This window comes from Zonotrichia albicollis, chromosome 28 (genome assembly GCF_047830755.1).
Source record: "Zonotrichia albicollis isolate bZonAlb1 chromosome 28, bZonAlb1.hap1, whole genome shotgun sequence".
Classification (NCBI taxonomy): domain Eukaryota; kingdom Metazoa; phylum Chordata; class Aves; order Passeriformes; family Passerellidae; genus Zonotrichia; species Zonotrichia albicollis.
In genome coordinates, this window is record NC_133846.1 from 140,383 (window position 1) to 162,303 (window position 21,921).

Consider the following 21,921-nt stretch of genomic DNA (forward strand, 5'->3'; position numbering starts at 1 on the left):
ACCAGACCCCCAGTGCTCCCTCCCCAGTAGCCCCAGCACCCCTCTGACACTCCCAGTGCAGCCCCCTGTGACACTCTTGATACCACCCACTCCACAGATTGAGGTCCCAATCCCCCTAGTTCCCCCTTATTCAGAACCTTCCCAGTATCCCCACAGCCCCTGCAACTGCAGATGCAGAGTCCCCCAGTCCTCTGCTATCCTTCCGTAGCTCCCAGTACCTCCCCTGCACCATTCTGGTAACATCCAGCAGCTCCCAGTACCGTCCCGGGTCCTGCACTGGGAGCAAGGGGGGGTGACATCGAGCACCAGAGGGGACACCCATTGCTGGGGGGGTTACCCAGTGCTGGGGAGAACCCAGTGTGTGCTGGCTTGAGGACTCTGCTGCCAGTTTGAGGGTCCCCAGTGCTGTGTGGGGAGCCCACTCTGGGGGGACAGCACCAACCCCCCCTTTCCACCCAAAGCTCAGTGATCCAATGGGTCCATAGTAGAGGGACATTCTGGGGTGTCCCAGGAAACTTTGAGGACACACAGACACAACACAATAGGGGTAAATTTGGGTCTCTGGCATCCACTCTGCATGCCCAGGAAGTGGGGCCACTGGGAGCTCCATGTCCCCAAGGAGAGACACCCACCCCTCCAAGGGCACCCACAAACCCTTTTCGGGGGGGCTCACAACCTCCCAGACCCCACTATGCCAAAGACATTTCCCCCACCTCCCCCTAAAACCACCACTCTGTGAGGGAGCCCATCACATCCAACTTCCTTTATTACAAATAAATGAGCAGTACAATTTGGAGGGAGGTACCCCACAACCCCTATCCCGAGGGATACGCCTTGATGACCTTTACATCATCGAGGGGTCGGTCCTGGGAGTTAGTCTCCACCATGGCTAGGCGCCCCAGCACCCCCATTCCTTGGCACACCCTCCCAAAAATGCTGTGCTTCCCATCCAGCCACTGTGCTGGGCCCAGTGTCAGGAAAAATTGGCTTCCATTGGTGTCCGGCCCTGCATTGGCCATTGCCAGGATCCCGGCGCCTGTGAGACATGGGGACATGTCACATTATGGATGGGGATACAGGGGACATGCCACCCCACAGCCAAGGTTCCAGCATGATAGGGGACATGTCATCCCATGGGAGGATGTCATCTCATGGCCAAGACCCCTGTATCATGGGAAACATGTCACTCCAAGACTGGGATCCTGGAGGGCGTCATCCTATGGCTACGATCCCTGGGACATGTCACTCCATGGACAGGCTGCAGACGAACCTGTCACCTGACAGAGGAGTCTTAATGGACATCAGTAACAACTTGCTCCCATTGGTGTCCAGCCCCATACTGGCCATCACCAGGATCCTAGTGCCTGTGGGACATGGGCCAAGGATCCTGGCACCCTGAGGGATATGCCATGCTATGGACAGGGTCTTGGAGGACATGCCATTTCAGGGACAGGGTCCGGGGGATATGGAGGACATGCCACACCATGGATGGGGTCTCAGGGACATGTCATCCCCTGGCTGAGGTTCTGGTGTTATGGGGAAAATGCCATCCAATGGAGAGGTCTTAGGGGAACATGAGGAAGAATTGGCTCCTGTTAGTGTCCAGCCTCATGTTGGCCATTGCCAGGATCCTGGTGTCTGTGGGACACAGGGACATGTCACATCAGAAATGCGGAAATAGAGCATCCCGTGGCAAAGCTCCTTGGGTCATGTCACTCCATGGATGGGGATTTGGGGACACAGAGAACTTGTCACCCTATAGACAGGATCTTGGGGGACAGGGGAGACATGCCACCTCATGGCCAGGGTCCTGGAGGACATACTCCATGACCAGCCTCCTTGAGACATGCCCACCCCATGACTGGAGTCCTGGGAGTCATGTCACTCCCAGGATGAAGACACAGGGGACATCCCATCCCATTCCACAAGTGTGTTCTCAGGGGTCCTGCCCCTCTATAGGTGGGGTCCTGGGGTCCCAGGGATGTCCCTCCAGTGCTCTCCCAGTGCTGGCCCCACTCACCAGTGAACTTCAGGTCCGGGTGCAGCTCATCCTCGAACTGTTTCCCGTAGATGGAGGCGCCACCACGGCCTGCAGGGGAATTTGGGGGTCAGCAGGAACCCCTGGCACCAGAGCAGGTCCCAGGAAGATTTCAGAGGCCTGTGCTCACCAGTACCCGTGGGGTCCCCTCCCTGCACCATGAAGTCCTTGATGATGCGGTGGAACTTGGTGCCGTTGTAGTACCCGCGGCGGCTCAGCTCAGCAAAGTTCTTGCAGGTGCGGGGGGCGTGTTGCCAGTACAGTTCCAGCACAAGTGGGCCCATCCTGGGATGGGAACACAGAGAATGGGAACGGGAAAGGTATCAGAAATGGGAAAGTAATCCCCACATCCCAAAGTGGTATCCACATCCCCAGCTTCAGACCAAAGCCAGGGGTTGTGTTGCCAGTGCAGCTCCAGCACCAGCAGGCTCATTCTGTGAATGGGAACAGCAGGAATGGGAATGGGAACTGGAGACAGGATCATCACACTGTGATTCCCACAACCAGTTTCAGACCAAAGCTATGGGCTTTTTCTGCCAGTACAGCTCCAGCACTGGAGAGCCCATCCTGAGAATGGGAAAACCAGGAACAGGAATGACACTGAGAATGGGGAACAGCACCAGGAATGGGAACAGGAGACAGGGTGGGTCACCCTGCTGTAAACTCTTCCACCTATAGGGTCAATTCTTGCAGCTGCAGGGCAAGAATTGTGACTCCCTGACCCCAGTTTGAGACAAAAGTCAGGGGGCTGTGCTGTTAGTACAGCTCCAGCACCAAGCAGGCCCATCCAGGGAATGGGAAATAGGAATACTGGTAATGGGAATGGGAACAAGAACAAGGATGGGTAACAGGAAACACCTCAACGTGATCCCTCACTCCCCCCCATATCCCCCAGGGCCAGTTAGGGACAGGGACCACAGGGGTGAGAGGGGATGGGGGGCAGTGGGACACCAGGAGGACATGGATGGCTCCTGGTACCAGGGGAAACAAGCTGGACTGGCTGGTTCTGTGCGGTATCGGGAGACACTGGGGCTAACGGGATACCATGGGATCACTGGGATCTGCCTGATACCGAGGGGCTTGGGGGTTACGAACACCAGGGGGAAGACCGAGGGAACCAGGGGCCCTCTAGTATCGGGGCGGAAACCAGGACTGGCTCATGCTGGGGGATAACGGAGCTGTCCCGTTCTGGAGACACTGAGAGTTTCTTAGCACCTGTGGAGTTCAGGGTCTGCCTGGTACCGGGGGCTCACGGACACCGGGGACTGCCCCGTACCGGGAGGATCAGGGACTCAAGAACACCGGGGCTGCACGGAAGCCGGGAAGAGAAGGAGCGGACACCGATTTACCGCCAGTGCCGCGGAAGGGGGCGGAACAAGGGGTGGGCAGGGCCTCCCGTGCCGGTACCGGTGCCGGTACCGGGGCGATGCCCCGCCCCTTACGTGGTCTCCATGGAAACGGTGGGCGGCTGCCAGGAGTCGGGAGGGACGGCGGCCATGCTGCGGAGGCACCGATGGCGGAACGACCCTCAGGCACCGCGCTTCCGGGCCACACCCCCAGCTGTTGAAGGCGGGGCGTGGGGGAGGGGAAGAGCCAATCAGCGAGAAGAAGGGCGAGGCGACTGGCCAATCAGAATGAACACCTAAAGGGAGCAGGCCAATCGGAACCCGGGGCGGGCGCGCAGCGATTGAGCCGCAAGGGGAGGGGGAATTCGAACGAGACCGCGCCCCTTTCGTTAGGCCACGCCTCCTCGGCGCGCGCGACGAGCGGGAGCCGGGGGCGGTGAGGTGGCAGGGGAGAGGGGGGACGAGGGCAGACCGGGACCCCCGGGGAGAGGGGAAACCGGCGGGGAGATCGGGTGGGCCGCGGAGCGCCGGGTAAACCACGCCATGCAGAGATGGGAAGACGTGGGGTCGGGGTGAGGGGCTGGGACCCCCTGGTAGGGGCTGAGGACCCCCAGGGCTGGAGCTGCGGGGCCCGGACCCCCGGTGGAGGCTGGGGCCCTCTCGGTGTGGGGCTGGGGTCACCATGGGATTGGGGTGCGCGGCTGGGACTCGTCGGTGGGGCTGGAATCCTCTTACTTTGGAGTTGGGACCCCCCAATGTGGGACTGGGGTCTCCTGGGCTGGGGGTGAGTGGCTGGGGGATTCACCAGGTGTGGGGGAGGGATCGCCCCATAATGGGGCTGAGACTCCACAGTGTGCGGCTGGGAGGCCCAGGAGTGGGAATGGGACCCCCAGGGTCGGAGTTTGGGTTTGAGACCCCCCCCGGTATGGGGGCTGGGAGCTGGGAGGCCTAGGAATGTGGATGGGACTCCCTCGGGATCGAGATGCAGAGCTGGGACCCCTCAGTGTGGGGCTGGAGTCCCTAAGGGACTGGGGGTGAAGGGCTGGGATCTCTAGGTACGGGAATGGGGTCCTCTTGCATGGGGATGGGACCCCCTGAGGATCAAGATGTGGGGCTGGGCATCCTCCGGAATCGGGGTGTGGGGCTGGGGGTCCCCCGGGATCGGAGTGTGGGTGTGGGGCTGGGACCCTCTGGGTGTGGAACAGGGGCTCCCCTGGGTGTGGGGCTATGACCTCCCAGCGGGGTTGGGCCCCCTCAGTGTTAGGCTGGGGTCCCCGATAGGGGCTGGGAACCACCATTGTGGCACTGGGGACTCGCACGGATCAGGGTGCGGGGCTGGGACTTTCCATCGTGGCACTGAGGACACCCGGCCTGGGGGTGCTGGCTGTGGGTTCCCCGCGCGGGGGTCGCCGGTGTCACCCCCGCCTACTGGCGCTGGCGGAGCCATCCCTGTCCCCATCCCGGTGGCACCGAGCCCAGCGGCGCCTGGCACTGGCCGTGTCACCCGCGCGCTGGCTGGTGCCACCGGGCCCCCGCGGGGGGTTGGGGACACGGCGAGGGGCGGGTAGGGGCACGGGTGGGGAACCCCGATGGGGTCGGTGGTGACCCCCCCCAGCTCCCACAGGTGGCCCCGGTGCCCCGAGGCGATGGCCGAGGACCGAGGTATGGCAGCACCAGTGCTGCATGTCCCCCGTGTTTCCCCCCTGGCACGGGTGGCTGGGGCTTACACCCAGTGTCCCCTAGATGTTCGATTTGTCACCGAGGAGAGCTTCGACTTCGGTGTGCTGTCGCCGTCTGACAGGTACGGGAGGGTGGTGGGGAAAAGGGCACCCCATGGATGGGAACAGGGGGGACAAGACACCTTGTAGTTGGGAACGTGGGGAATAGGATGGGACGTGGAGGACAGGGTACCTCATTGTCAATGTCCTAGGGGACATGTCACCCCATGGATGGCATTGTGGGGAATGTGCAACTCATAGCTGGGGTCCTGGGGGCCATGAGGGACATCACACCCCAAAGATGGTGTCCTAAGGAACATGTCACCCCATGAACACAGTTCTGAGGGTCCTGTGGATATGTCCCCCTCATAGATGTGGTTCTGGGGGTCCTGGGGGACGTGTCACACAATTAATGGGGTTCTGGGTGGCATGGGGGGGGGGTGGTTCCTGCCACTTCTTGGCAGCGGTGTTTGGGGGGCTGACACAGCCATTCCCCCTCCCCCCTTCCCATCCGCAGCCAGGAGGAAGAGGAGGATGAGGACAGCCCGGGCAGGGGGTGCCGGCACGGGGGCAGCAACGGGCGCTGGAGTCCCCTGAGTGGGGCCCGTCTGGAAGAGATGGTGCGGGAGGCCACGCGCCTGGCGGCACAGTTGGAGGGCTGTCACCTGCCCCCTCCCGCTCCCGGAGACCCCCCCGGACCCACCTCCACGCCCCCCAGCACACCCCGCAGCCCCCGCCGCCAGACCTTCGTGGTGAAGGACAGCCCGGTGCGGGCGCTCCTGCCCACCGTGGAGTCTCAGGGCCCTGCCCCCAGCCCCCGCCCCCCCGCCAAGCCCCGGGGGGCCTCTGCTGCCACCAGTGTCCCCAAGGTAGGTGAGACCCAGGGGTAGGGGGTCCCAGTGTGGCTGTGTCCCACCTGTGCTGAACACCCAGATCCCCCCCAAACCCATCCTAGATGGGGGCAGTGAGTGCCCCCCTGTCTCCAAGGGGCATTGTGAACCCCCCAGCCCTGTGGGTGAGGGGGCACTCACTGAATGATGTCTCCATGTCCCCCGCTCTATTTTCAGGCACCTCCCAGCCGTAATTCCACAGCAGCGGCAAAGGGACCCTTGGGTAGCAGGGGGCTCCCCCCCAGCCGTGCGGGCCCACCCCGGCCATGCCCTCCCCAGGGGCAGAGGGCTGGTGCCCGGGGCAGGTCAGAGCCCCCCCAGGGGGGAACAGCAGGTAGTTATGGCAAGGGAATGGGGACACCATGGCCACGGGGGCTCCTGGGCCAGACTCCAATCCCCCCTCTCTCCCCAGGCCAGGCTAAGGTGAGGGGGGGCACAATTTCCTGTCCCCCCCCGACCCGCCAGCCCCACACCAGGACCACCACCACCCCTGTGCCCTCCGGCTGTTCCCCGGCACCCACTGCCCTCCCCAAGTTGTCCCCTCGGGCTCCAGCAGCGGGTGGGAGGACCCCCACCCCCAGAGGTAAGGATGTAATGGGGTTTGGGGGACGCAGGGGATGCCCCATCCCCCGTGCCTCAGTTTCTATGTGGCTTCTTTCTCCTTTGCAGGTGCAGGGGCAGCACGGGCAGCCCCCACAACTGGTGCCTTGGGGTGCAAACCAGGACCCCCTCCCACCCGCCTGCGGTCCTCCCGCAAGACGGCGGTGAGCAGCACCCCGAGGTGACACCCCCAAACCACCCCACACCCACCCAGAGGCCCTGGGGGCACCCAGCCCCCCCCTAGGTACCAGCTAAGGTACCTAGGCTGGGGGGGACAGAGCCAAGGCCACCCCAGGGATGAGTTGAGACATCCACTGGGTTTTGGAAGGAGGCAGGCAGCACCAGGGGCCCCCAGGGAGCAGCCAAGGCACCCGTTGGGTTAACAGGTCACAGGGCAGAGCTGGAACCCCCAGGGACCAGCTGACTTTGGGGTGGCAGAGCCAGGGGTGTCCCCAGGGATGAGCCGAGGCACTCATTGAGTTTTGCTTTAATTACAAAAGGTCTCATCAGCAGTAGGAAACCCCCCACATTCCCCAGCACCCAGGGGCCCCTCATCCCCCCAACACCCATCCCTGGGTTCCCCCACTTGAGCCTCTGGGCAGGGGGGGGTCCCAGATTTCCCTGTAACCCCTACCTGATCCCCCCCTCCACATGCTCCCCACCTGGGGAGTTGGCACATGGGACGGGTTGCACCTTCATGGGAGTTGGCACCTTGGAGGGCAAGGGGGGTTGGCACAACGGGGGAGTTGGTTATAAATTCCTTTTTTTGTATTTTCATGTATTTTTTAAATAAAACACTCTGCTGGGCAAAGGGGCTGGGGGTGATCATGGGGGGACAACAGGGGCACCCTGTGCCATCATCCCAAGGTGCCAATCCCTGCAAGGATGCAAAGTGCACTGAGGGGATGATTGTGGTTCCCTGCTCCTTCCTGATGTCCTCCCAGTCCTTGTGCATCCCCAGTCCTGGTGTGTTCTGCCCCCCGCCCCCACCATGCTGGTGCCCTCCTTGTCCTGGTGTCCCTGGCACAGTGGGTGGGCTGCCTGCTGGGTGGGTCCCCATTAGATCGAGGTCTCGTCGCTCCTGGTGGGGGGACGGACAGATGGGGGAGGGGGGGGATGGATACAAAGTGCAGGATGGGGGGAGAATAAAAAACAAGACAGACAGATGCATGATGGAGGAGGTGGATGCCAGGGTGCCCTCTGTGCCTCCCAGCACCCAGCGCCAACCCCTGGGGGGAGATGGTGGGGTGGGGTTTGGGGGGGAGCCCCCAGCCCCCTTGGGTTAATGGAGAAAATTAAAAAACAGAAATCTGGGGGGTAGAGGGGGAGAAAAGAGTAGAGTTAGTGCTGCTGTGCCACCTCTGCCCTAGGCATCTGTGGGTGGTCAGGGGTACCCAGTGGGCACCCCAGCACCCAGTGAACACTCCAATGGGCACCCTGACACCTAGTGAGCACCCAGTGGTCAACGGGCACCTTTGGACAGTCAGTGGGCACCCAACATGCACTCCAACACCCAATGGGCACTGTTAGACCCGAGGGGCACCCAGTGGTCAGTGGACACTCACGAACAGTTAATGCACACCCAACAGGTGCTATTAGACCCAAGGGGCACCCAGTGTGCACACAGAAGTCATTAGGCACCTAATGGGCAGTCAGTGGACACCAAATGGACACATAATGGTCAATGGATGCACAATGGGCATCCAATGGGCACCCACAGACAGTCAGCTGGCATCCAGTGGGTGCACTTAGACCTGAAGAACACCCAGTGAGTATTCAGTGGGTATCCAGTGGGTATTCTGTGGGTTCCTCAACCCTCAATGGGCACCCAGTAGGAATCTAGTGGAAAACCCCATGGGCACCCAAGAGGAATACTGACACTTAATGGTCACCTGTTGGTTACCCTGGCACCCTACAGACAGCCAACAAACACCCTACATGTGATGGGCACCAATGCGCACCCTGGCACCCAATATTCATTGGATCTGGCACCCGATATTCATTGGATCCAAAGGGATTGCTGGGACCTGATGAACACCCAAGAAGGAACCCTGGCACCTGATGGGCATCCAAAGGGCGCCCGTTGGGCACCCTGACACCCAGTGGACACCCAAAGGGAACCCTGGAACCTGATGGATACCCGACAGGTAATGTTGTACCCAATGGGTGTTCAGTCATTACTGTGGCACCTGATGAGCAGCCAAGAAGTGCTGGATCCAATGTGTGCCCAATTGGCACCTGAGAGAAACCCTGGCACCAAATGGGAGTGCAACAGGAACCTGGGCACCCTGGTACCCAGCTATCCTTGCATCTGATAAGCACCCAAAGGGTACCCAACAAGTGGTGTTTGACTGCTTGTCCACCCAACAGAAACCCTGGCACCCCAAGGGCACCCTCAAACCCAAGAGGTGCCCAGAGGGCATCCTGGCACCCAAAGAACTCCCAGTGAGCACCCCTCAGATGTGGTGGGCACTCACTCAGAGCCAGAGGAGTCCTCGTCAGCGGTGCCTGTGCGGATGCTCATGGCAATGGGGGTGAGGCCGCTGAGCTGCTCCTGGAGGCTCTGCCGAGGCCGGGGCACGGGGAGGGGGCCCACATCACTGCCTGAGGAGGCAGCCGTGCAAGCAGGAGGCGGTGGGGGTGGCCCAGGGTGCTGAGCACTGCCCCGCTCACTGATGGGGGGCAGGCACTTCTTTTTCAGTATCCCTGCAGGAGCAGCATCACCCATGGGTGGGGAGGCCAGATTTGGAGTGCCCACCCATGCCATGGCAGCCCATACCTTTGTGGGGGTGGGGCAGGGGCAGCAGCAGGGGGTTCCTGGGGAGTGCCTCGCCGTTGGGCTGGGGGGGGTCACCCCAGGGGTGTCCCTGCCCCCCTGCTGGCTGCACTCGCAGCCCCTCGCTACCTCCTGGTCCCTCACTCTCGCTCGCTGTTGTCACAAACTCCCCTGGCCAGTATGGGCATCCCGGGGGCACCAGGGGGTCACCTGTGGGGAAGGAAGGAAGCTGGGACAGGCAGGACCAGGGACCCCCTCCCATCCTCACTGGGTGCCCCCATCAGCACATAGTGTGAGAAATGCACCCAAACCCATTGCATCAGTCCCATCCACACCTCAGAGTGGACAAGGGGCCATCTTTCCCCCCTGGGTGCCCCAATCAGCACCTCTGACTGCATGAGGAACCCCCAAACCTTTTAGGTGTCTCCCATCACCAGACCAGACAAGGGACCCTCTCTCTCATACCCACTGTGTTTATCAGAACTCCAGGCTGGACCAGGGATCCTTTGTCCACTGTGTGCCTCCTGCATCAGGACCCAGCCAAGATGCAAGACCTCCTCCCACCCCCCCAAATCTATTCAATGGCCCTATCACCACTCCAGACTGGACAAGGGACCCCTACCCCCACCAGGTGCCCCCCATCACTGTCCTGGATAAGGCAAGGGACCTCCCCCAACCCATTGGGTGCCCCCATCAGCACCCAGCCAGGCTGAAGGTCCCCCATCTCCACGGGGTGCCCCCTGGGGGTGTTACCAGGGCCGGGGGGACCCGGCGGAGCCCCGGGCAGGGGGTCCCAGCCACGGGGGACCTCATCCTCGCTGTCGGAGGAATGTGTGGAGCCATAGGATCCACTTGGGTCGTCCAGGGACAGGTCACTGTCCGACTCTGTGTCGTGCTCTGGGGGGGTTAAAGGTCAGGAGGTGCCCAGAGACACCTCCTGCCCCCTGGGCCGAGGCTAGGGGCACTTGCCCTATGGGTGAGGCCGTACCCTCGGGCTGGTCCTGAGCGCCAAGGAAGAGCCCCCCAGGCTCGGGCAGCGGAATTGGCCCCGGGCTGCCTGCCAGACCTGAGTCCTCCCTGTGGAGACACAATACTCATCAACACCTGATCCCCATTCACAAACACCTACCATCCACTGTCACCCACTGACTGACACCAATCCACTGACACAATATTCATCCACTGACACCCACCACCTACCTCTGCCACCACTTCACCCCAACACCCCCTCAACCCCCACTCTGTGACCACCCTGCTACCTCACCACTGCATGTGCATGTCACCCTGCCACTGTAGTGCTGCGCATCCATGCCACTGCCCCACCACCCAGCCATCACAACACCCCTACAAGCACACCACCCCACCATCCACCAATCCCAACACCCCCACAACCATGTCACCCCACCACCCACCATCCTGCCATCCCAGTATTCCCATGCCATGCAACGCCATATTGCCACCCCACCAACTCACCAACCAACCACCCCAGCACCCTGCTACCCCACCATCCCATCACCATTCCATCTTGTCATCCCAGTGCCACACCAGCCCAGGACCCCATGAAAACCCATGCCCTGGTCCCAGCTGTGCCCAGTACCGCCGCACAAAGGGGATGTAGCTGTGGTGGCTCTTGCCCGAGCGTGCAGTGCTGTGCAGGGACCCCGAGGACCCACCACCTGGGGGCGGGTACAGTCGCCCTGCCACGTATGTGCTGTCCCTGCCACAGGCCTGCCAAGGGCACAAGGATGTCATGGCCATGGCACAGGCTGCCCTTCTCTTCCTGGCACCCCCCCATGTGGCCCAGCACTCACGGGAGTGAGGGTGGCCTTGGTGGCCAGCGGTGGGTGGTGCCAGCGGGCACAGCTCAGGCGGAGGCTCCTTCGCACCTCCTTGCTCAGCACCACACAGGACAGGAAGATGAGGGGGCCCTGGGCAGAAAGGAGGCGGGGGGGACAAGGAAGGGTGGGTACAGCCTGGGAGGATACCAGCAGCACCCTGGACCAGTCAAGGGGTCACCATCCAGACTGGGTGCATCCCATTTGCACCTCAAAGAGAATGAGCGTGCCCTCCACGGATATCTCAAACGGAATGAGGGACCCCCATATGCACTGAGTGCCCTCCATGGGCACCATAGAGTGGTTGAGGTGCTCCCATATACACTGGATACCTCCCATTAGTGCCCTGGATATGGCAAAGGACCTCTCTGTGCCCACTGGGTGCCCTACAAATAGGTGTGGGACTCTGGAGGTGCCAAGGGTGTGAGGTTCAGGGGGCTCTGGGATCTCTGGGAGTCCCAGGGGTCATGGTCACTGGGGATCCCAGGGGCAGAGGCTTTGGGGTTCTGGAGTCTTTGGGGGTCCCAGGGGTGGTGGCTCTGGAGGTTCCACGAGTGGAGTCTCAGGTGGTTCCCACTGACCTGGAGGCAGTTGGAGGCGGCGAACAGGTAGTGACAGAGCAACGTGTCACTGTTGACTGAGAGCAGGGCCAGAAGCCAGGCCAGGCTGGGCATGGCCAGTAGGACTGCAGCTGTGCGCACCCCAGACCTGAGCACCCCAATGGCACCCAGTGTTACCACAATGACATCACATGTCACACCCCTCTGCACTTCTGGCCCCCAGGGTTGCCCCAGCCCCTCATAGCCCTCTCCCCCTCCAGATGCCCCAACTTCCCCCTGACCCACTCTGCCATCAATGGGTCCTCCAGCCCCCTGAGCTCCCCTGTTCCCTGTGGGCCCAGCCTAACCCCAGCCCCCTGTGCCCCTTGCCCCAGTGCCCTTCTGCCTCCCTATGGGTGCTCTGTAACCCCCTTGCCCCCCTAGATGCCCCAATCTCCCCTGACCCCCTCAGTCCCCCACAGGGGACTCTGCCCTTGATGCCTCCCTGCCCTCCACAGGTGTCCCAACCTCCTGTGCCCCCCTGCCCTCCACAGATGCCCCAACCTCCCGTGCCCCCATGCTCCCCATTGGCTCTATCCCCCCGTACCCCCCTGCCCCTTTGCCTCCCCACGGCTGCCCTGCACCCATGGATGACCCAGACGCCACTGTCCCCTCCTACCCCTGCCCCATAGGCAGCCCAGTGCCCTCCTGCCCCCCATGGACGCCGCAGTCCATCCTGTGCCTCCCTGCCCTCTGCAGGTTCCCCAAAAGGCCAGCTCCCTATGCGTGCCCCCTAACCCCAGTGCACTGCAGCCTCTGTGGGTGCCCCAACCTCCCATGCCCCCCTTAGGCAACCCCATCCCCGCTGCGTCCCCTGCCCCCTGCAGGTGACCCCGCCTGGGTGACTCACGCTGAGCCCTTTTTCTGGAAGCCCTGAGGGGTGGCACAGGTGGCCCTGGCTGCCAGCACCAGGAAGAAGATGCCGACCTGGGGGTGCAGGGAGTGAGCAGGGTGATAGGGGATCCCATGCCCTCCCCAGCCCCCAGCCCTGTACGCACGGCAAGGGCGGCAGCGCAGGGCCCAGCCAGGCTCCACACCAGGCTGTCGTGCAGGGCCAGCCAGCAGAAGTCGGGGTTCCCATAGCCCTCAGGGTCCAGCCCCACCGCCAGCCCTGCAAATGAGAGATCAGGAGTGGGGCCAATTCAGTGGATGGGGCTATAAGAGGAAACAGGGCTAAGGTGGGAGGAGCAGGGCTAAAGAATGTGAAGCTATGGCAGGATGGGACTCGTGGAGTGGCAGGGAATGGCTCATGGGTGGTACAGGGCTGGTGAGAAGGTGCTGCTCTTGGGGCTGTGGCTATGCTGGGTAGAGACAGCGCTATGCAAATGAGGTTTGCCTAAGCTCTTGGACATGGGGCAGTGCTGGTGAGAGCAGGGATATGGCACAGGGGGCTTGTCTAAGAAGTTAGTACAGATCTAGTCTCTGGAGGGGGGTTATGCTGATGAGGGCAGGGCTAAGATCCTGGGGAGTATCTGACTAGGATTGATGGAGAAAGGCTATGGCCCTGGGAGCATATTGAAGATGTTGGGAAAGATGCTCTTGGGGTGGAGATATGATGGATGAGGGTGGGGCTAAACTCTTGTGGTGAGGATAAAATGTTCGCCAGGGTTATACTCTTTGGGAGGGGGCTATGACCCCAGGGGTGTGTCTGAAATTTGGAGGCAGAGCTATGATGGATGAGGGTAGGATTATGGACCCTGGGGCCTGTCTAAGATCTTGGGGACTGGGTCTGATAGTCAAGGGCATAGCTATGACTCTGCCTATGTATCAGGGTGGGGCTATGGTGGTTAAGGGTGGAGCTAAACTTTTGGAGTGGGGCTGTTTTGGCTGGGCATGACTATCCTGCTGGAGGCAGGGTTATATCCAGGGGTGTGGCTATACCGGTAAAGATGGATTTGGGGGTGGGCCTATATTCTGGGTGTAGGGTTACACATGGAAATAGGACCCCACCATGCATCAAATTGATTGCGGGAGTGAGATTCAGGCGGCAGGCCACAGCCTAGAAGGGGGTGTGTAGCCACCAAAAGCTGTTGACTCAGGTGGAGGTGGGCAGCTGGTGGTCCAGGGCATGGTGCGAGAATGAGAGCAGGGTTTCACAGCAGGGCTCACCGGTGATGAAGGCAGGCAGTCCCCAGCCCAGTACATGGTAGAAGCGCATGGGACCACGGTCGACATGACGGGGTTCACTACAGCGCCGGTAGAGGTGCAGCGCCTCCAGCAGCGCCCAGCCTACCGCACTCATGTACAGGAACTGCAGCAGGATGGCCACCACCGTGCACGCCAGCTGCACCCGCCCCATCAGTGCCAGCCCACAGCCCCACCCATCCAACCATATGCACAACCCCCCGAGCTCCCCCTTTGAGACGTCATTCCTCTGTTGAGGTCACACTCCTCTAGAAGGTCCCATTCCTTTTATGGGCCTCCCCCCTTGAGTGCCCCACCTCTTTGATGGGTCCCACCCCCTTGACAGCCAAGCCCTTTGAGATAAGATGTATCCCTTAGAGAGCCTCACCCCGTTTATCAGACCCATTGCTTTGCAAGCCCCACCCCTTTATACAGACTCCCCCCCTTGAGATCACTACCCCTTTGACAGACCCCACCCATTATAGTCCTCATGTCTTTAAGCCGCCACCCCTTAGGCCCAGCCCACCATGGCCGTGCCCACCCCTTAGCCCCACACATTTCAGCCCCACCAACCCAAACAATTCAAAGGCAGCAGATCCCCTGACCCAACCAGCTCTTCCCAGTGATCTCCACTCCTTCCCTCCTTTCCCAGCCCCCTTTTTCCACACACCGGGACATCGGCCTGGTTGATGCCAAGCAGGAAGACAAGCTGTGCAAGGAACAGTGCAGCTGTGCCATGCCGGCGGATGCTGTGGCGGTTGGAACGCAGCCGCCTCAGGGTCCCCAGGGCCAGGACCACCAGCGCCAGCCCCGCCAGCCCCACGCCCAGGGAGCCGTAGGTGAGTGCTGCCAGCGGCAGCACCTCCCCGTTCTGCAGCACCAGGATCGGCATATGTCAGGCATGTGCTCAGTGGCACGCACCCCCAGACATCCCCGTCATACAAAGCAATCAGCCCCTGGGCCTGGGAAGTCCTGCCCAAAATGCATAGCCCAATAGGAAGCCCTGCCCACATAATTCAGCCCCGCCCCTGGTAACCCCACCCTTTGAAACCCCTATCACAGCGCTTCAACCATGCCCCTCAAAACCCCACCCACATCTTGTAGCTCCACCCTTTTAAACCTTTCCCGTACCACTAAGCCCTAGCCCTCAAAACTCCACCCACATCTCTCAGCTCTGCCCCTTTCAACCCCACCTGCACCGGACCCTGCCCCCTGAAGCCGCGCCCACAACACTGACCGCACCTCTTTATGTCCCACCCACAGTTTTCAACCCCGCCCCAGGAAACCCTGCCCACATTACTCAGCCACAGTCCCTGAAAACACGCCTGCATCACTCAACCACACCTCTTGTAACCCCACCCACATCAGCTCTGCCCCTTGGAGACCGACCGGCCCACCCTGCTCAGCTGCACACGCTGACTGGACCCGCACCTGGGGCACGTCTGCCAGATCTGACACAGCTTGACCCATCCCACTTAGTTCTGCCTCAAGGGAGCCCCACCCACTGGATTTAGCCGTACCCCTTGGATTTAGCGCGATCCCACTTAAACCCCACACTTCCCTCAGTTCCGCCTCCATGACCACTCCCACCTCCACCCTGACCCTGCCCCTCCTATCCCTGTCCCTCCCCTTTTATCAAAATCCCCGCCCTTGTCCATAAAGCGCCGGCCCTGTGCGTGGCACCACCTGACACCCTGTGCCCATTTCTGCATGTGTCTCCATCCACCCCCATGTGCCCACCAGGGCCTCACCCTGAGTCATTCCTTGCCCCCAGGGTCACTGTGTCCCTCCACGTCCCACGCGTCACATCTGTCACCCTGTGCCCCCATGCACCCCTCCGTGTCCCCCTATGCCCCCACCTCTCGGCGGGAGATGTCCATGAGGACGGCAAAGCTGGTCAGATGGTGGCACTGGCAGCTGACGTGGCTCTGGTTGCGGAAAGCGACTTCGCAGCCTCGTGCGGACCAGCCGCCTACACTGCCCGCCCTGCGCAGCACCAGAAAGTGACGTGAGCCGCGAAACCCGCCAGGACACCCACCGGGACAAACACTTACACACACACCGCGACACCCACTCACCCACTGGGGACACCCACGAGGGACACCCACCGGGAACATCCACCCCCACCGAGGGACACGCACCCGACCCAGGACATCCATCCAAGGCGTCACACACTTGGACACCCCCCAGCATTCACAGCACTTCAACCGTGCCCCTCAAAACCCCACCCACACTGTGTAGCTCCACCCCTTTAAATCCACCAGGGACACATGTGCTGGGGACACCTGCTGGCGTCACCCTCCCACAGGGACTCACACCCACCAGGTACATCCACAGACAACATACCCCCACCCACCGGGATATCCATCCACCCAGCAGAGACAACCGCTACCACCTGGGGACACTCACCCACCAGGGACACTCACCCGGGAACACCCCTCCATTTGGGAACATACCCCCATCCTATCTGACACCCACCAGGGTTAGAGCTGCCCCCTCACGTCCTGTTCCCATGCTACTCACCCATGACCCACAGGGTTATTGGGGCATCCATCCTGCCCTGTCTCCATACTCCCTGTCCCCTATTCCCATGTCCTCTGTCGCCTCAAGGTGTCCTTATCCCTGTTAGTACATCCCCTGTCTCCATGGGATGTCCCCTTCCTCATGCTCCCTGTACCCGCAGAGTGTCCCCATCTCCTTAGGGTGTCCCCATTTCACATCTGCTGTCCCCTCTGAGGTGTCCCCACCTCACTGGGGTGTCCCCATCTCCATGGCCCTTCTCCCCCCACAGTGTTTCCTGTTCCCCTGGTGTGTGCCATGTCCCCTGTTATCTCAGCACGTCTGTGTCCCTCCATGCTGTCCCTGACTCCCCAAGATGTCCCCACCCCTCGAGGGTGTTCCTTGGGATATTCCCTGTTCTCCTGGGTGTTGTTACACCCAGATCTCCTGTCTCCCTGGGGAGATCCCTTGTCCCTCTGGAGTGTACCCATCTTCCCCAGGGTGTTCCCATCCCCAGTCCCATGTCCCTCTCTGCTGGGATGTCTCAGTGGCCCCAGGGTGTTCCTGTCACCCTGGGGTGTCCCCTGTCCTGCTCTCACCACAGAGAGTGGTTCCAGAAGACGCAGATGGGCTTGGAGCGCTCCTGGGTCTCCAACAGCCGGAACTGGAGGGTGATGGGCTTGGCCAGCACCTGGGGGGTCCCCATGCCCCCCACGCCATCTGTACCCCCCGTGTGCACGCTGATGCTCACCACCGGTGTGTTGATGACGGGGCGCTTGGGCACCCTGGGGGACACTGGTGTCAGGGAGCACACTCAGGGTGCCCCAAAACCCACCTTGGTACCACAGAGTGTACTGGCACCACACAGACACTGTGAGGGCACCTCTTTCTACCCTGTCCTCTTTTTTGGGCACTCCTTTCTCCCCTGCGCCCTCTTTTTTGGGCACCCTATGTGCACCATCCTTGGGGCATCCCTTGAGCCACCTCCCCAACCCTCTGCCCCCCATCCTCAGGCACTCTCTGTGCTTCCCAGCCTTGGGTACCCCATGTGTCCCCTTTACCATTCCTCCCTTGGGAACCCTCAGGAACCCCTGGCTCCATCTCCCTTGACCCCTAGATGCTTGGTTTTGCCCTGACGCCCCATGTGCCACCCCCAGCCCCCCCGGCCCCCATCCCCAGTGGCACCGGAGGCTGCGCTTGTCGGCGTCGAAGTGCTGGGGCAGGAGACCGGCCAGGGTACGGTAGATGATGACGCTGACGATGGCCTGGCCCTCACCCAGGGATGGGTGGTGCTTGTGCCGGGTCACCACAGTCATCCCTGCCTCCTCCTCTTCCACTTTCTCCTCTTCGCCTGCTTCATCTTCCTCCTCCTCCTCCTGCCCACCTGTGCCCTGTGGTGCCTGCCCATGCCCGGTTGAGGGGCCTGGGGGGCCATGGACAGGGGGCAGCATGATGCTCTGAGACCTCATTGGGGTCCCTATGGCCACCCTGGAGTCCCCAGCTCTGCCAATGCCATGACCACAACAAGGTTCCCCCAACACTTCCAGCTCCAGGGGTCCCCATGTCCACACCAGGGTCCCCAACCCTGTCAGCTCTATGACCACAATGAGACACATTTGTGTTCCTAACCCTGCCCCCCCCCATGGCCACACCAGGATCTCTGATGCCATCCTGGGGTCCCTGGTCTTTGCATCCTTACCAGGGTCCCTAGCCATGCCAGTACCATCCTGGGGTCCCAAACCTGCCAGCCCTGTGGCCACACTGCACTTCCCACGGTGGCACTGGGATTCCTAACCCTGCCAGCCCATGGGTATCTGGGGTTCCCCAATCCCTGCCAGCCCCCAGCCAGGGTCCCCAGCTGTGCCATGTCCCCATGGCCAAATGGGGGGGTCCCCCGAGCTCTGCCAGCCCCATGGATGCAAATGGGTCCCCAACCTTGCCCCCTGTCCCCCCTATGCGCCAGACTCACGCCTGTCCTTGGGGGGCCGGAAGATGTTGTCAGGCAGGATGACGGTCGTCTCCAGATCTGGGAGTTTCTCCCCCCGCAGCGCCTCATACCGTGGCAGGCGGGCACCCGCAAAGCTGCTCTTGTCCAGCCGCACCACTGACACCACTGTGGCACCACGTCACCCATGGCCCAGCATGGCCCCACCAACCCTGAGGCACACAGACCCCGGCACCCACCGACCCCAGCGCACACCGACCCCAGCATTCACTGATCCCAGGGCGCACCAGGCCCAGTACACACCAATACCAGCACCCACCAATCCTGATACCCACCAACCATCGGGAACACAGACCTTGGCACCCATTGACACCAGGACACACTATCCTCTGCATTCACTAATCCCAGGGCACACCAAGCCCAGCACAAACCAACGCAAGCACCCACTGACCCTGGGGCACACAGACCCCACAACCATAGATCTCACCACCCACCAATCCTATGGCACACAGACTCCAGAACCCACTGAGCCCAGCATCCACTGACCCTGGCATCCAACGGCCCTGGAGCAATGAATCCATACACCCACAGACACTAGCAGCCACCAACCCTCCCATGTCCCTGGGCACATGGACCCCAGCACCCACTGAACCCAGTACCCACCAACCCTGGAACAGACAGAACACAGCACCCTCTATACTCAGCACCCACTGACCCCAGGGCACACAGACCACAGCCCATGTCCCCAGGGACACACACATGCCTCTAGGCATACCCATGTTCCCCAGGACACGCTCCCCAGCCACACAAATGTCTGTGTCCTCAGCACGTTCCCAGGTACCCATCAGACATGCATGCATGCTCCCAGCTCACATGTCCTTGTGCACACATACTCGAGGTATATACATGTTTGTGTTCCCAGACACACACCCATGTCCCCAATACACACACATTCCCTGAGCACACACACGTCCCCAAGCACACACATTGTCCCCAGCACATATATCCCCCAGGCATATCCATGCCCATATGCCCAGCACCACACCAAGGGCACATGTGTGTCCCCAGGCAGACACACGTTCCCAGCATGCCTATGTTTCCAGGCAGATACCCCCCACCACAGCCCTCTGGCCACACATGTCCCCACTGACCGATGTTAGGGGTGACAATGGTGAAGGGGCTGAGGTAAGTCTGGGGCATATTCCGTGCCAGGGCTCGTGCATACTCCTCAAAATGCTGCAGTAGCTGGGCTGTGCCACCCTCCGTCTGCTGGATCAGCTCCCAGTGACGCTTGTTCCCCATGTCCAGCAGCGCACTGCCCACCCGCAGCAGGTTCTGGGGGCAAGGCAGAGGCAGTGGCACTGAGAGCTGGCACTTTATGGTCTGGGCAGGGGGTCCCTAACCTCCCCTGCAGGACTCTATGGCGGGGGCACCCTGGCACTGGCAGTGGGAAATGGGGGTGCTGAACCCCACAAAGCTGAGGCTGCACCCTGAGCCACACCAACACGCGCTGCTCAGGACTGCCCACCACCCTGATATCAAACCTACACCAACATTCCTCTCTAGGTGGATGCCCATCACCCTGGTGCATGGGATCCCTCATCAATACCCTCCTGAAATGGGTGCTATTCACCCTGGCACCCAGATTCCTGCACCAAGACTTCCCCCCTCCCCCTGCAGATGCTCATCACCCAAATGTTTGACCTTCTGCCCAAATACGGCCCTCCCCAAAGGGGTCCCCGTAATTCCAACCTCTCTTCCTTCTCCCTCAATCTCCCTCCGCAATGCCTGTGACCCAGGTCTCTGCTCTCCTGCCCAAATATCCCTCCCCAACAGGCTGCCCATCACCCTGGTGTCTGGGCTCATGCACCCTCATCCCCCACCATGGGAGCGCTCATCATCCCAACCTCTTTTCCACTTTGCCCGTTCTCCCTCCAGGCACGTCCCCATCCCTGTGATCTCAGGCCCACCTCAGTGAAGTGCACGTCCTGGGTGGCAGCAAGGCGGAAGCCGCGCTGGCGGCTCTCGTGGCGCAGCAGGGCCCCTGCCAGGCGGTATGCCAGGTGCACGTCACTGCCGAAGTACCCGCGGGCCTCGCGCGTCGCTTCGCGCAGTGCCAGCGCCACACGCCGGGACTGCCCTGCATCCCACCGGGACTCGTTGCCCACCAGCTGCTCCGCCTTGGGGGGACACACACAGAGTCAGGGGAGCCCCAGCGGCACTGTCGCATGGCTGCTGCTGGTGTTCCCTGGCTCACCCAGGGGCGAAGGGCAGCAAAAGCCAGCGCGCTGCAGTTGAAGAGGTTGGGGGGCAGCCAGCCCTTGTGCTCGTCACAGTGGCGCAGTGCTGTGCCTGTGGGATGGGGACACTGAGTGCACCATGGGGACAATGGGGCAGCCTCACCTCACAGCACGCTAGCAGTGCTGCCAGTGTCACACTCCTACTCCACCCTGCAGTGATGCCAGAGTGGTGCCCCCAGCCTTGTCCCAGTGGTGCCATGCCCTGTTCCAGCTGTGCCACCACAGTGCCACACTCCTGTGCCACCCCCCAGTGACACCATCATGACAGTCACCAGTCCTGATGCCACCAGTGTCACACTCTTTGCAGTGACACCACAGCCTCATCTCAGCAAGTTCACACTTAGGTCACCCCTACTCCAACTTGGTAGTACCACCAAGGTGTCACCACCCCTAACCCATCCTAGCAGTGCCACCCCAGTGTCACCTCCCGGTACCAACCCAGTAACACCACTACAGTATCACCCCCCTGCCCTGTCCCAGTGATGCCTCATGGCACCACCCCACCCCAGCTCCATCCAACTGGTGCTGCCACCATGACACACCCCAGCCTTGTACCACTGGTGTCAACATCCCATAGCAGTGCCACCAGCATATCACCACCCTGAAGTGACTCCATGGTGTCCTCTCTCCCCACCATGTCTCAGCAGTGCAATCACAGTGTCACCTCCCTGTACCATCCAAGCAATGCCACCCCTCTAAGCCCCATCCCAGTGATGTCACCATCATATCACCCCTAGCCCCCTTCTGTCAGTGTGCCCAGTGCCACCCCCGTCCTGTCCCCATGGCCCCACGTACCGACAGAGCCCTTGGGGCACGGGGCTGCAGCTGGCAGCCCAAACCGAGTGCGGGGCCACCAGATGCTGGCCTCGATGGCCCGGGGACAGCTGTCATAGTTCACTGCAAAGACACAACAGGGCATCAAAATGGGGGACACAGGGTGACAGCAGGGCAGCAGTGGCACCTGGTCACTGGAACCCAGCATAACACAGCCTGGCACAGGCTAACAGCATGGTGACAGAGCAGGATGACAAAAGAATAACAGGGTAAAAGTAGGGTGACATTGTGGCACAGGGTGATAGCAATGTGACAGCAGTGTGACACAGGGTGACAGTGGGGCGACATAAGGTGTCAACGGGATTACACCAACAACCAAGGTGTTGGTGGAACTCAGTTGCCAGCAGCCAGGGTGACAGCAGGTGACACAAAGCAACGAGGCAGTGATGCAGGGTAGCACAGGGTGACAGAAGGGTG

At 61.3% G+C, this 21,921-nt stretch overlaps 3 protein-coding genes across 14 annotated transcripts in view; 1 reads left to right on the forward strand and 2 right to left on the reverse strand.

Annotated features, from left to right (window-relative positions):
• Positions 1-748: 748 nt before the first annotated feature.
• On the reverse strand, positions 749-3,639 carry PPIL1 (peptidylprolyl isomerase like 1). Of its 3 annotated transcripts, none has more exons than XM_074527987.1 (4): positions 3,481-3,639; positions 2,169-2,323; positions 2,021-2,089; positions 749-1,036 (listed from the first exon to the last, which is right to left on the reverse strand). In XM_074527987.1, exons 1-4 carry the CDS (start codon positions 3,534-3,536, stop codon positions 816-818), a joined length of 501 nt encoding a protein of 166 aa, XP_074384088.1. In that variant the 5' UTR covers positions 3,537-3,639; the 3' UTR covers positions 749-815. The 3 variants fall into 3 exon arrangements, with proteins under 3 accessions (XP_074384088.1, XP_074384089.1, XP_074384090.1); XM_074527988.1 differs by having other exon boundaries at positions 3,388-3,528; XM_074527989.1 differs by lacking the exon at positions 3,481-3,639 and adding an exon at positions 3,254-3,393.
• LOC102061672 (uncharacterized) lies at positions 3,590-7,363 on the forward strand. 7 transcript variants are annotated; one of them, XM_074527981.1, is made up of 6 exons: positions 3,590-3,820; positions 5,000-5,046; positions 5,128-5,185; positions 5,620-5,971; positions 6,170-6,575; positions 6,662-7,363. In XM_074527981.1, exons 2-6 carry the CDS (start codon positions 5,031-5,033, stop codon positions 6,775-6,777), a joined length of 948 nt encoding a protein of 315 aa, XP_074384082.1. In that variant the 5' UTR covers positions 3,590-3,820; positions 5,000-5,030; the 3' UTR covers positions 6,778-7,363. The 7 variants fall into 7 exon arrangements, with proteins under 7 accessions (XP_074384082.1, XP_074384083.1, XP_074384086.1 ...); XM_074527982.1 differs by having other exon boundaries at positions 5,009-5,046; XM_074527985.1 differs by having other exon boundaries at positions 3,798-3,825; positions 5,009-5,046.
• CELSR2 (cadherin EGF LAG seven-pass G-type receptor 2) overlaps positions 7,068-21,921 on the reverse strand; it is a 31,222-nt gene continuing 16,368 nt past the window's right edge. The window contains exons 16-35 of one of the 4 annotated variants that reach the window (XM_074527963.1): positions 21,466-21,567; positions 20,628-20,722; positions 20,341-20,550; positions 19,522-19,705; positions 18,395-18,538; positions 17,611-17,848; positions 17,025-17,210; positions 15,786-15,912; positions 14,597-14,797; positions 13,912-14,086; positions 12,801-12,913; positions 12,653-12,729; positions 11,785-11,911; positions 11,180-11,296; positions 10,966-11,096; positions 10,357-10,445; positions 10,122-10,265; positions 9,372-9,578; positions 9,070-9,298; positions 7,068-7,673 (exon numbers count right to left, since the gene is read on the reverse strand). In XM_074527963.1, coding sequence (XP_074384064.1) covers positions 7,652-7,673; positions 9,070-9,298; positions 9,372-9,578; positions 10,122-10,265; positions 10,357-10,445; positions 10,966-11,096; positions 11,180-11,296; positions 11,785-11,911; positions 12,653-12,729; positions 12,801-12,913; positions 13,912-14,086; positions 14,597-14,797; positions 15,786-15,912; positions 17,025-17,210; positions 17,611-17,848; positions 18,395-18,538; positions 19,522-19,705; positions 20,341-20,550; positions 20,628-20,722; positions 21,466-21,567 — 2,918 coding nt within the window. In that variant the 3' untranslated portion in view covers positions 7,068-7,651. Of the gene's footprint in view, positions 7,903-9,069; positions 9,299-9,371; positions 9,579-10,121; positions 10,266-10,356; positions 10,446-10,965; positions 11,097-11,179; positions 11,297-11,784; positions 11,912-12,652; positions 12,730-12,800; positions 12,914-13,911; positions 14,087-14,596; positions 14,798-15,785; positions 15,913-17,024; positions 17,211-17,610; positions 17,849-18,394; positions 18,539-19,521; positions 19,706-20,340; positions 20,551-20,627; positions 20,723-21,465; positions 21,568-21,921 lie in introns of all 4 variants that reach the window. The other 3 variants (XM_074527962.1, XM_074527965.1, XM_074527964.1) reach the window with 3 other exon arrangements.